The sequence below is a fragment of the Dasypus novemcinctus genome, chromosome 10 (assembly GCF_030445035.2).
Source record: "Dasypus novemcinctus isolate mDasNov1 chromosome 10, mDasNov1.1.hap2, whole genome shotgun sequence".
Taxonomy (NCBI): Eukaryota; Metazoa; Chordata; class Mammalia; order Cingulata; family Dasypodidae; genus Dasypus; species Dasypus novemcinctus.
The window spans coordinates 123,350,855-123,365,321 of NC_080682.1; the positions used below are offsets into that span (position 1 = coordinate 123,350,855).

Genomic DNA, 14,467 nt, shown 5'->3' on the forward strand with positions numbered 1-14,467 from the left:
ACTCTCAATAAGGTTCTGAAAAAGTTATATTACCCCAAAATGAAGCATTACTGATCTAGTCCAAATGAAAAATCTTACTTCCAGAGTGAGAAATAATTTGCCAGAATCACACCATTAGCCAGTGCACTGATGGCCTTTGACCCCAGATTCCTAAGGTGATACATGCTAGTGTGCACGTGAATGCTGATACAGATTATGCTCCTTAAATGTGCTTCACTTTGCATTATTTTTGGCACAGGTCAAGTGAGTTTATATGGATTTCTATGATACCATTTCATTTTTAACATTTTCTGCCACTACAATTAATGATTTAAGACTTGTATGACAACAATTATTCCTGCAGTAAGAATCCCCCAAAACAAAACAAGCTCTCTTCAGTATGCATGATGAAGTCCTAATGTCCACCTACAAAAGCAAAAGATAGCGATGTTTAACCCCTAACTGCAGCCTGAATGTCTACTAGAATTTAAAATAGGCAAAGACAGCAGATCTGCACTGAACTATCAACCTTCCTTTGAAAATTCTTCCCACCTGTGTTATTGAAATTAGGTACTTAATATTATCACATAAATAATTTATGACCAGCAAAGAGCTATGCCGTAGTATTGCACATCAAGTCTGGACTTACTTGCTGAAAAGTTTCTTTGTACTAGCTCTTTCAGATGCTTGGTTTTGTGACAATTCTTTTTAATTTAGAAAGTGCTGTCAAGTTGTACTGGTTATTAAATATGCCTTCAGAGCTATAGCTGCAGAAATATTGCACATTTCCCATCACCTTTTCTGACTCACCTTCCTACGACAGATAGAAGAAAGAATTCCAAGGAGGGAAATATAGCTACAGAAAATATGCTGATGGGCATTCAATTCTAGGTGGCTTAGCATGCTTGATCACTCCTGGTGAATCACAGCAAAAAAATGTATCATCTTATGGTATATCATGAAAAAGTTTAACAAAGGCAAGACAAATCATACTGTTGATTTCAGCAGGGCCATATTTTTGAAGCAATCAAGAAATGTCTACAAAACAAAATCACTAAACTGTACAAAAGCCTTAATTTTTAAGGTAGTGAAGTGAATTTGTCCTCTGAGCCAAGAATATAAAGTCCAGGGAGCAGAAACTGATAGCATCATGCAGTGTTGTCTCATTCGGACGTCAAGCCCAAGAATTCCCTATTATACTCAGGATAAAAGACAGTGCAACAATAATGTTCTTGATACCAAAAGAAAATTTGAGTACCCAGTGAAGTCTTTCATCCTGTGCAAAAAAGTAAACTACACATTTCCTGGTCAGGAATGTGACTGCACTTGCAATACCTCCAGCAAAACCCAACGTGGGACACAGGAAGGAGGTATTGTATGACAGTGCCCAGTGACAGATAAGATGCCCTTTTGGTCTCAAAGTGCAAATTAAACAAAGCGTCTTAAGGGGTTAAAAACTAAGAGGAAGTGTGCTTATGAAAGCTGTGAGAAAAAAAAAAATAACCAGAGGCCAAAAGGTTGAAAATGGAAAAAAAGGTATTAGTCTCTAAGACCCTTTATGATTTTATAGGAATGGTATTTGTCTCATCACCGTAAAAAAATTAATAGATTAAATAAGCTGTAGATAAAAAAGGATCTGGCAAATATTCTGTCTAATACATACCAAGAAAGTGCACATTTTCCTAGATAAAAGATAAAGGAAGAAAGAAAAATATAAAAACAGATATTATATCAATGTCAGCACAAGGGCCAGTGAGCATAGAGTTTACAGATATCAAGAGGTATTAGCATCAGTAGTGAGGAGGATTAGATATTGACACAAAGTACCCGTATCAGTAGAGTTCTATATTGTATTTTCAATCATCTAGTGCATTTGCCTAGAGCTTTTCCAAATTAAAGTAAGTCTATTTATAGGCAACATAGAAAATGTAATCTGAGTTTCAATGAATTTTTAATTTTGTTCAATCTTGCATTTGTTCAACCAAAAACAATTTAAAGAGGACTGAGGCTATGAGCCTCTCAGTGAGCAAGTTCAGTTCCTCATTAGGGAGCTCTTGAATCTGCCATAAAAATCAACAGTGTGCAACTAATAGTTTTCTTTTAATTTGAACATTGCAAAATGAATCATCACATCAAATATTCTTAAGGGGTCTCTTTGGTTTCCAGATTAAACATGTAATGTGACTTGTCCTCTTGCCACATTCTCTGCATATCCATTTTAAATAATCATAAATAACAAAACCTTGCTTCTCTTTGGCATGGCACAGCTGTTTGATTCAGCTGAATTCAAAAAGTCTTAAAAAGTGCACCTATTCCTTCTTTAGAGTCCTATCTCCATCTCAGAGGTTTTTAGCTGAAAGATTCTTTATTGTATTCAAATCTTGTCCCATATGAGTTGTTCCGGTTACTCAGTTTATGAAGAGTCTTGGAAATTGAATTGGGCCCACAGCAGAAAACACCAACTGTTTTCCTGGAAAGAAAAGAAAAGTCAGGTAAAAAATTGGGTATAACATGACAAAAAGTATGCTTTAGCAGCATGAATTAAGGTATGAAGAAAGTAATTTCTTGCTGCTTTTCATTGAAAACACTTTTCCCAATTTTTCCCATGTATAAGTGACCGTCAAAGAAATACTGTATTTACTTCATGGTTTTTATACTATAACTCAGGATAACTGAAAGAATGTTATTACTCACACATATTAGCTTATTATCAGACATAGAGCGAGTGGTTTGCCTTAGACTTTTCATTACAGACCACTGGTAAGGTCGAAAGCCAGATCCAAAGCAGACGACTTCCTGCTCACACAGTCCGTGTCCATTCTCCTGAACGCAGCATTTCACACACATTTTCTAAAGATTCCACATGGACTTGCAGAGAGTAACAATGAATAAAGGCAGAAAGGGAAACAACATTCCCAATTTAAAAGAATGATTTTAAGTAACTAATTTATATCTGCACTGAAAACAAAAAGCATATTAACTTGGGTGCATTTTCATTTTTTATTTATGCATTACAATAAAAGTAATAAATACCAGGCAGGTTTTATTATTCACTAACATAAAATTTTAATAGCAAATAAACAAAATAAATCCCAGGAAGTGACTGGTATTTCCAATGGATTCCCCTCCAAAAGTATCTGATTTGCGTTAAATTCTTCGAAGGATATCAAAGAGACTAACAATTCATACCCTATCTTGAGCAAAAGCGGTCTATCCCCATTATCTGAGGATAACTGATGCTGAAAAAAGACAGTGGATCCTTTCAAACGGTTATGACCAATTTATTATAAAAACTGAGAAAATGCTTTTATTAAAACTTTCCACCTTGAACCATGAAACACAGAACTCAGAAAAGAATACACTTCCTTGAGGCCATGACAGAGTAATGGGGGCTAGATTCACCTTCTTGCATGAGACAACTAGAACAAGCAAACACATATCTGAAACAATTATTTTCAGACACTGGGCAACAGGTAGAACAAAACTGTGATTCCTGAGAAAAGGGAAAAATATAAGGCCAGCAATTGTGTCGGCTCACTGGCTAGAGGCATTCCCAGGATGCAGCTTAGGGGAAATCCAAGCAGAGACTGGCAGGTCTCCCTGAGCTGAAGAGAAATAGAATGGAGTTCATGGAGACTAAGGAAGCTGACTTTGTGGAGCAGACCATGGAAGGGGAGGGAGCGTCACAGAGAGAGATCTGGAGCTGTGGAGAGGAAGACCCTCGAGCCTTCAGCTGAGTATTGATCTACTTAGGTGTAAAGGGAAACTCCATCAGTCTGGGTAAAGAACAACCAGGGACAAGTAAGCCAAACAATTCCGAGTTTATACAGGGCTGGGGATAATCTGTGTTCCCACAGGAAAGATGTCATAAGACGTGGGGTCATGTCGTATCCTCAGAATATTATCAAGCTGTTGAGGGAGGGAAAGTAGGGTAAGATTAGCCTTCTTAGGCTGAAGAGTTCTCTGGATTTTCACTAACAAAGCTTAAAAGCAACTCTTGAAAGGATCAAATTGAACCCAAGTAACTAAACTGCATACCAAAAACAAAGTACAATGAATAAAACAAAATTTGGCATCTAAAAATATAAACTTCAAAATGTATGGCACTCAATAAAGTTATCAGGAATGCAAAAAGCAAGAAAATATGAACTCAAATAGGAGAAAGACCAGACAAGAAGAAGCACACTTAATTATAGAAATGTTGGAATTAGAAGTCATGGTCATTAAAACTATGATGATATATGCTTCATATGTTCAGGAAGGTAAAGGAAATAATCAACATGATGAGGAAAAAAAATGGAAAATTTTTAAAAAGGTCTAACTGAAAATCTCATAGATGGAATGCAATATTTGAAATAATAAATATATTATTATGTGTTAACAGAATAATGGACACTGAAGGTGATAATTTATGTACATTTGAAGATACAGAATTAGAATCTATCCAAACTGAATCACACAAAGGAAAAGGCCAAAAAAAAGAGAGAGAGAGAGAGAGAGAGAAGAAAGCATCAATGACATATGTGACAATATCAAATAGTCTAACTACACGTAATTGAAGTCCCAATAGGAAAGAAGACAAAGGGTGAAGAAAAAATATATTTTAAGAAATAACTGCCATTTTCTTCCAAAATTTGATGAAAAGAAATTCACAATTCTGAGGATAATAAACACAAAGAAAACTACAAGGCAACTCATAAAAATTGTTGAAAACATAAAGAGATAAAAGTATCTAGAAGAAAAAAAAACCATATTACATATTACTTACTGGAGAACAAAGGTAAAAATGACAATGGACTTCTTGTAATAAACTATGCAAGCCAGATGACAATGAAGTGACATCTTTAAAGAACTGAGAAAAGAAAAATCAACTAGAATTCTACGCCAAGCAAAAGTATCTTTTAAAAGCACAGAGAGAAGTGGGTGTAGCATGGTGGTTGAGTGCTAGCTTCCCATGTACAAGGATCTGAGTTCAATCCCTGGTACCTCCTTAAAATAAACAAAACAAAGACCAAACAAATTAGAATGCTTTTCAGACAAATGGAAGCTGAGAGTTCTCATCACCAGCAAACTTGAACGATAAGATATATTAAAATATTAGAGGAAGTTTTTCAAGAAGAAATACGAAATCAGAAGTAAATTTAAATCTACCCAAAGGTATGAAAAGCACAAGAATGGTAAATCTGTGAATAAATATAAATCATGTTTTGCCTACTTTTTAGTCTGTTTAAAGTATAACTGATGTTCAAAGCAAAAATAAAAACAAAGCAGTATTAGGCTTACAGCATATGTAGACATCAGACGAATGACAACAATAGGGAAAAGGATGTCATGAGGGAATGGAAATACGTGAAGTGTTATAATATTATTGGAAGGTAGACCTTGATGAGCTAAGGATGCATACTATAAATCTAGAATAGTGTTATTGTGGTTTTAGCTTTATTTGAATCACTGATTTAGTACCCCTTAGATGGGACTAAAATTTTGCTTTTCAAGCAAGTTCCCAGCTGATACTGCATCCAAAGAATGCAATTTGAGAATCAATGTCTTAAAACAGTCACTAAAACACACACAATTAAATGGAGAGTTATGGCTAATATTGTTGTAGAATTTGAGAGAGGTTCAATTATTTGCGTATGGAAAGGCCAGGACTCAGGAATGATTCTGAGAAGGAAAAATGGTTTATTGATGGCAGGCTGGACTCGGAGCTTTCTGTTTCGAACCCGAGCCCCGAACCAGATTTGTGAGTCTCTTTCATACAGAGAGGAAGGGCCAAATGGTTCTTTTGTTTCAGTTCTCACTAGGCTTGAATTAGCATATATCTTCCACATCCTAGGTAAGTTTTAGCATGGACTTCATACATTCTAGATAAGCTTTTAGCACATTTGGTTTGTATTTCCCCTGAATATTTAAAGTTTATAGACTTTGCATTGTTAAACTGTTTCCTGGGACTGGAGTCGTTGCCATGGTTACCAAGCCTCTTAAATATTCCACACCCACAAGTCAGGACAGACAGCTTAGGTTAAGGTTATCTCTGAAGAGACAAAGAGCCTCCCACCCACAGCCCACATCAATATGCCAATATTGGAGAGAAAATGGTTTAAAAAAATAATCAAAAAGAAGTTAGGAAAAGAAGAAAAAAAAAGAATCAATGAAATAAATTGAAAAAAAATAGTAAGCTGCTAGATTTAAACCCAACCATATTGTTTAGTATTTAGCATTAAATTAAAACATCTGAACACTACAACTAAAAAGTAATTATTGTTAGTCTGAATAAAAAAGAAAGCTCTAACTATATGCTGTCTACAAGACACCTGCTGTTAAATAATAATAATTTTTTTAAAAAGATAGGTCAAAATAAAAGGTTGGTAAAAAATATACTACCTAAACACTAATCTAAAGAAAGCTGTTGGCCCTAAATTATTTCAGACAAATTGACCTCAGAACATGGATATTACCAAGGATAAAGAGAGATTTCATAATAACAAAGAGGGCAAATCATTAAGAAGATATAACAATCCTGAATATGAATGCACCTAATCACAGAGCTTCAAGATACATAAAGCAAAGACAAATAAATCTATAATTATATTTAATGATATGAACACTTCTTTCTCAGTAATTGGTAGAACAATGCACAGGAAATCAGTAAATGTATCAACAACTTGGCCACTATGAACTGACTGGAATTAACTGACATCTACCCAGCAATGGAAGACGTATTCTTTTTGTGCGCACAAAGAACATTCACCAAGAAAGACCATTTTTTGCACAAGTCTCAACAACTTTTAAAGGACTGAAATCATGAGGAGTATGTTTACTGTCCAAAACTAACATAAACTAAAAATTAATTTAAAAAATTTTAGAAAATCCTACATAAGACATGGATTTTAAAACATTTTTGAACTGACAGTGTAAATGAAAGCAAAAGTATCGAAATTTGTGAGATGTAGTCAAAGTGGTGGTTAAAGGGAAATTTATAGTATTAACCACTTGTTAGGAAAAAAAGGTCTGAAACAATGATCTAAGCTTCCATCTTAAGTAGTAAAAGGAGAGCTAACTAAACCCAAGTGAATAGGATGAAGAAAATAAAAAATAGATCTTATACTCAATAAAATTTAAATTACTATGAAGACCGTAGTACAATTATAAAAATGGAAGGAGAATGAGTCAGTTTGTCCATATATATTTTCTGTCAGCACAATAATATACTATTATTTTCATGTTCAGCTTACACAGAACAATTTAATTTTGACAGCTATTCAAATTTTTAAAAATTATTTAATTAATTTATTTTTAAAGATATATGGATCCCATAAATGTTACATGAAAAATATAAGGGATTCCTATATGCCCCACTCCCTACCCTTCCCGCACTTTCCCACATTTACAACATCCTTTGTTAGTGTGGTACATTTGTTACAATTGAGGAACACATAGTGGAGCATCGCCACTAAGCACATGTATTCCAGTTTACATTATAGTTTAAACTCTCTCCCACACAATTTTGTAAATTATGACAAGATTTATAATGACCTGTATCTGTCCTTGCAAAGTCGTTCGGGACAATTCCAATGCCCGCATGTTACTCCTACTCTTCCCTCTCGCATCCCTCAGAACCTCTGGTGGCCGCTGCCACCATGTCAATGTTAAAATTTCTTCCATTGCTAGAATAACAAGTCTATAGTAGAATAACAGTAAGTCTACACTAGTCTATTGTTCATTCCCCAGTCCTGAAGATTCAGGGATGGTGATACCCACTCCACCTCTAAAAGAAATGGAATGCTTCATGAATCTGTGTGACATCCTTGTGCAGGGGCCATGATAAGCTTCTCTGTATTGTTCCAATTTTAATATATCTGCTGCTGAAGTAAGCACTATTCAAATTTCTTAAAGGCTTCTCTTAAATATTTTATAATATAATAAAAATTATTTTTAAAGTGCCCCTAATATTATTGTCTTCTTTTTTCTTTATATTTTCTTTTTCAGTTGTTTAACTCTGAGATTCTCCTTTGTGTGATTTGAGTTCCCCAGCATCATTTTCACTAACTACATTAAATCCTGTAACTTTTTCTATAGATACAATTTACTGTTACAATCCATTTGCACTACATTTGTGTTAGATTGCTGCAGTCCAACAATCCCCTGGAGATTTATCTACAAAAACGTTGATGAGATTGGTGGAGACAGACACAGGTGTTGAGCACAGAATGTTGTTTGGGAACAGATGTCAGGATGTAGTTCTGTAAGTGTATATTTTCCTACTATATCAATATTTGATTTTCCATGCAGATTTCCAAGAGCAGAGCCTCATAAAATGAATATTTGGTACCTTAGAATTGGAAGGGACCTTAGAACAATTTATTCAGCCCAGGTCTTCATAGATCTAGAAAGTCTGAATGACTTGACCTGTTAGCACAGTAACAAAGGTAAGAGGCCAAATCTTGGGATTCCTAATCTCTTATGTTGAAAGTGCCACAAGGCAGCAAAATAAACATATTCTCTTAGACATCTCACCCCATCCCAACAATTTTCTGTTCCAAAAGCCACTTAAAGTTAACTCTTTCTTTCTCCCTTTACCTAATGCATAAATCCAAGAAGCTTAAGATTTGATATACATTTTATTATAGATGTTAGAAAACTGAATTTGGGTTAGATGTAATAAATAATTTAATGACAGGTACTAATTACTGAATGGCTCACTCACAAAGTAATATTTAAAATATCTCTTTATGTTTTTAAAAATTAATTACTGATGTTTTTAGCATATTGCCTTTACCATTCTGCTGCAACCTGTGTAGGGAACACAGGTTCCTTGCGACACCTCATTCTCCCCAAAAGGGACATGGCAAAATAAAATTCTAATTCTTTCTGATGCAAAAGAGCTGAATGTGCCCTGATGTAAAGTACACTGAACGTGCAGTCAGGAATTATGGATTCATGTGCAAACTCTAACTCAGGGGCCATAACTTTGGACTATTCATTTGGGTGGAGGGGGCAGCTCCTTCATCTGTAAAACAATGATGTAAGATAGGATGACTTCAAAACCTCCTTCACTTTCCATGATAATGCAATATCATCGTACAATTAATTTTCTGCCCTTAAAAAAGGCAACACAAGGAAAGAACCACTCTCACATGAAAAGGAAAGTGACTGTAAATTGAGTCAGCCTTTTGGCTTTGGTAGGACAGCTTTTAAATGTGTATACCCTCTGACCCAGCAATTGCACTCCAAGAATCTCAACCTACTGCAAAATTCTCAAAAGAGCATGAGAACCTGTGTACAAAGATACTTACTACATCACTGTCTAAAAAAGTGAAGAACTAGAGGTAATCTGAATATCCATAATTAGGTTAATAAGTCAAATTATCCATATTCTAGAATACTATGAGGTAGAATAACAGAAATTATCCATGTTCTATATGAGTATATTTGAAAAAAGGAGGTTGAAGAATTACATACTATCGTCACTCGGTTTTTGTTAAAAATTATTTAAGATTTATATTTTAAATGTATACATGTACATATATGTATGTGTATATGCATTTAGATATTATAAATAGTAAATATATATACATGTAAATAGTTTTGTAAGGATAAATAACAAAGAGTTACAATACACCGATGATTACCACTGGACTTAGTCCAGTTTAAATTTTGAATCTATTCAGCATATTGAACTTATGCCTATTAGTTTAATAAATAAAAACTTTCTGAAAATTAAATTGCTGCTTAACATACAGTATCAAACATAGTTTAATTTATATGGCTGTCTTCCTTATTTTTATCATTTATGTTCTGCTACAATTTATGTGAATGTGATTAACCTAACGATTACATCTAAAATGATAACTTCCATTTATAGAGTGCCTGTTGCCTAAATACACAATGAATCTGTAAATGTTGATACATTCTTTTTCTAAGAAAGTTCTGTAAAAAAAACCTTTTAGGTAACTGCTTCCAAGTAGATATACAAAGTAAAAATGTTATTTAATATGTCAACAGTAGATGGCGCACATTTGCGCTTCTTCAACCAGCTTTGATGCTCCAAGAAAATGAATACAAACAAACATAGAAAATCCCTCTAAGACATGAACAGTGATGAACAGTGTAGCGAATATGGATCCTTAAGAACTAACCAAAGGAATCAAGAATTTCAGTCTAATTTGCCCTGCATGATTCTATGCTGTTTTGAGGTTTGGTTTCAAAATTGAGCAAAAGAAACCAGCAGTTTTCAGCATGATACTATGAAAACCAAGAAAAGAATTCTTGTCTGAAGTCAGTATCAAATGCCTTCAAGGAGGAATGAATTTGAGGGGCACAGCAAGAGACAGGAAAGTTACATCAAAGATAAGTGATGTTAGAGAAAGATGGGCAAGGAATATGGCCAAATCTGGGTTGACATATTTTTGTGTTTTTTTGTATAGTTCACCTTTAATTCGGATGCTGAGTATCACAAAGGATCTCCATAATGCTTCCTTTTCCTGCCAAAAGCTACTTCAGCAAGGGGAATGAAATACTACAGACATAATTTCAAACACAGCTGCGAACTGAATCCCATATTGTTAGCTGTTTTCCTCTGTAAATTTTGCTTCTGTGGCTCCACTCCACACCTACTAAAACAAAATCTCTGGAGGTATAGCCCAGGGGTCTGGTGAAACAATGATTCTTTCAATACACAATATTTATCTGTGAATTCATGAGTTGGAACTTTATCTTTTACTCTCTACCTAATAAACTGCTTCGTGGATTTATAATCAAATTTCTTTTCTCTATATTTATCATAAATATTTCTAAAATTAAAACTTAATCAACTATATATTAATAATTATAACAATCTAGAAGAGAAAATTTGAAAGCTGGAGCTTTAGAATCACTTGAAATTCTAAAAATTAAATCTTCAATTTATGTGCATTCCTGTTGCAGACATATCGTTTAGCTGAGCACCAAAAGACTTTCACATAAACAAATCTAATTGAATTTTGATAAAATTCTGTGGATAAAGTGGAATGGAAATACAAGTTCTAGGAGGAAGAATGATGCAAAATATTCAGTGCTAGAGAAGAGCTTGTTTGTTTGCCATGGTAATAAATGTTGATACTAGTAGCTATGATTAGATTGCGTTGGGCATGTTTAAAGAGTTACATAAATTTTACAGTGTCACTTTCAGAAACATGTCAGCAATTATATCCTTTGCAACTAAAACTTGCAACAAAACTACTTAGACGTCAACTTCAAAATATGAGTATATGGCTTTCAAAATTGTTTAGGAATTCTTATATACTATTGCTTTGCACTATAATAAGTTTACAGAAGACAAATGGGCTGGCTTTTTTGTGCCCTAAAATAAATGCCTCCCTTTCAAAAGTAATTTCCTCAGATCACAGACACATAGGCCCTAATACTAAGATTCTTAATAAAATTATAGTTTCCAAGAAGGAAATTTTGCTTGGAAATATTCTTGATTCAAAGACTGCATATAAATTTTTGTTTGTCTGTCTGTTTTTATTATTATTATTGGAATAATGAAAATGCATATTAAATTGAGGTTTGTTTTTTTTTTCAACCCGGTGAAAAAGTACAAAAAATCTGATTCAATTTCATTCATTGTTTGAACTATCTGTAGAATTGCCTTGTTTAACCAAAATCATTTTAAAAGACTTTTCTAATAATCACCTGATATATGATGTAGCAATAAATATCCATTTAAATATGTGTATAAGGAAATTTAAACGTCAGTAGGAGAGTATGGTTCATCAACACATTCTTAATCCAAATGTTAATTATTTGGAATGACAGATATTCTGAGTGCTCCCTGCTTCTGCTTCCTCCTTTGACAGTGATAATTGAGTTAAGTGACTTTACATCTTGCAAACCCAGTGCCAATTCATCTTTAAGAACTGCATGTGAGGAAGCAGATGTGGCTCAAGAAGTTGGGCACCCCCTAACCACATAGCAGATCCCGGGTTTGGTTCCTGGTGCTTCCTAAAAAAAAAGTTGAGCACACAACAAACAGACACATAGAGCAGACAGCAAGTGAAACAATGAGGGCGGGGAGAGAAATAAATAAACAAAATAGATCTTAAAAAAAAAAAAAACCTGTGTGTGATGACTTGGAAATACTCTTATTTGTTCATTAGCTACATGTCAAATTCTTTGAGGAATATACTTACCCTCTATTATATTTGGCTATTTCATCAAACAGAAGTTTCCACCGAGGTCGTCCAATAAAAAGCCTTGAATTCAGTGCGTGATATTTTTCTCCAATTATTTTCTGCCAAATATCAGCATTATATTTTATATAACTCACATATTTGGACAAATATATCATTGCTCTAACATCATTTCTGCTGGTACTTTGGCTTCCTACCAAATTACTGTGATATAAACACATATAAGTATCACATGGCAAATTATTAAGGACAATCATTTCAAAGCATCATTTCCTTTAAAATTCCTTATCGTCTCGAAGACCATTCTTACAAAGGGCTGGTTATCCTAGACTTCAGTTAATTGTTTTATTTTTAAGTAACCATTTTAAACAACAGCAATATAACACATTCTACTTGCCCACTCTCAAAAAAAGGCTCAGTACACATACTCTATTGAAGTATTTGCACCATAAACACTGTTGCCATCTTTGGCTCTATATGAATGAAATGCTACATATGGTCATCTTAAATTTGGGATAGTGATCCGATAGATAAGACAGCCCAAGGCAGTAGAGCTCCAAACCTGGGGTCTAGCAACACATGACTGCCAACAGGCTGGTGTTAACAGAACATTACATCTGAATAGATGATGGAGAATCAGCGTGAAATGAGCACTGGGGAGGAAGTGTCACCAGCAATGAGGAAAAACTGCCACAAGCAGAGGTAAACTGCAGACCAAAGGTAATTTGTGCTCTGTACCTTAATTACAATGGTACTATGTGGAATCATGATATTGACTTGCATCATGAGAGTAGTAAAATGAAATAGATTTTTACATACCAAGTAGGGTAGAAATCTGACTAGCAAAAAATAGGGATAGATTGAGGCAACTGATAAGCATTTACCAATTATCAATTCTTAAAGTATTATGCCTACGTATGATGGGAAACACTAAAATAAAATTTGTGGAAACATTCATATTCAGATTTAAACACCTATCCAGCTCTCTAATGTTTGTCTCCAAACATTACTTTTTTCATCTGTCAAATGGGGATAATATCATCTACCTCTTAAATCTGCTGGACTTGCAGGAGAGAATATATGTAAAATGCCTTGTGTAACATCTAGCGCAGCAAGTGACTGAGACAGGACAGCCATTATTATTACTGTTTTAGTTTTTCTTGGAGGGAAATAAGTTTAATTGTACATGACCTCATCTTCTTTCACCACATAAATCCTCCTCGCAACTAACACGTTACAAGAGTTCATTTATGGCCTGATTTCTAGGGGTTGAGAACTTGGGGCTAGAGTGAAGAGGGCAGAAATGAACTCAGAAGGTTTGCCCCAGCCCTGTGAGGAGGACAAATGAAAGGCATGGTATGGCTGAGCTCAAGGACAAGCTGTGAGTTTTCTGGACACTTTCCAAAGGAGAACTTCTTCTAGGAAACTTCTATTTAAAGCACCTGCAGAAATTTTCTTTCCGCACAGTCTGACAGTAAATTTTCTATTACCAAGAGGTTTGTTTAATTTACAATAACATCCAACCACATACCTGTATCCCATCTGTTTGACTGAGGTACAGCTGGATGTTGACATAGTCAGGTCTGTTCTCTCGCCAAAGCTGAGAGGACATAAAAATAAGTAGCCATTACAATTCTTCCTGCATCCCCAGACTTTCTCCCATTCTAACACATGATTCAGAAGTTGTTAACACGTATCTTGGCTTATTGCAATAAACATGAGGAAGAAAATGGAGATAGAGGACAGAGAGAGAGAGAGAGAGAGAGAGAGAGAGAGAGATAGATAGATAGATAGATAGATAGATAGATAGATAGATAGATAGATAGATAGAGCTATAAATTTAGATATATTTAGATATATCTATACTGGTATATTTTGTATAGATTAATAACATGCCCCATTGGGCTACATTAAGTATAATGGTGGCAGTGGAAGGGAATAATTCTGTTAACATTTGTAGATAAAATGTCGAGATGGCTAAATGCTACACTGTATTTCCCAAATATTATTGTTCTTATTTTATTCATTCATAGTACATAAATTTCCCCTATGAGCTCTTAAAGAACATGATTTTATTAAGAAAAAGAAAAATCAGTAGTGATATATGCCTACTAGGAAATAAGCCTAACCTATTTCCTAGACATTTTTTTCTAACTCTCCTGAATTTCAGAAAGTACAGAGTGTCTTGAAACACAGAACACAACAAACATAAAACCCCAACAAACACAGGCCGTCTTCTGTCCTCTCTGACATCCCTTATTCAGCACTGGTTTCCTTCATACAATATATAAACGTACAAGACAGGAAATATACCT

At 34.5% G+C, this 14,467-nt stretch overlaps 1 protein-coding gene and 1 non-coding gene across 6 annotated transcripts in view; both read right to left on the reverse strand.

The window, feature by feature from the left end:
- Positions 1-1,913: 1,913 nt before the first annotated feature.
- Positions 1,914-14,467, reverse strand: part of NOX4 (NADPH oxidase 4) — a 214,511-nt gene continuing 201,957 nt past the window's right edge. For all 5 annotated transcript variants that reach the window (XM_004475779.3, XM_004475782.4, XM_023583873.3 and 2 more), the window contains 3 exons: positions 13,684-13,752; positions 12,153-12,253; positions 1,914-2,449 (listed from right to left, as the gene is read on the reverse strand). In XM_004475779.3, coding sequence (XP_004475836.2) covers positions 2,329-2,449; positions 12,153-12,253; positions 13,684-13,752 — 291 coding nt within the window. In that variant the 3' untranslated portion in view covers positions 1,914-2,328. The remainder of the gene's footprint in view (positions 2,450-12,152; positions 12,254-13,683; positions 13,753-14,467) is intronic.
- On the reverse strand, positions 7,751-7,853 carry LOC111759783 (U6 spliceosomal RNA). The gene has a single exon (XR_002793673.2). It is a non-coding gene; the product is annotated as a U6 spliceosomal RNA (small nuclear RNA).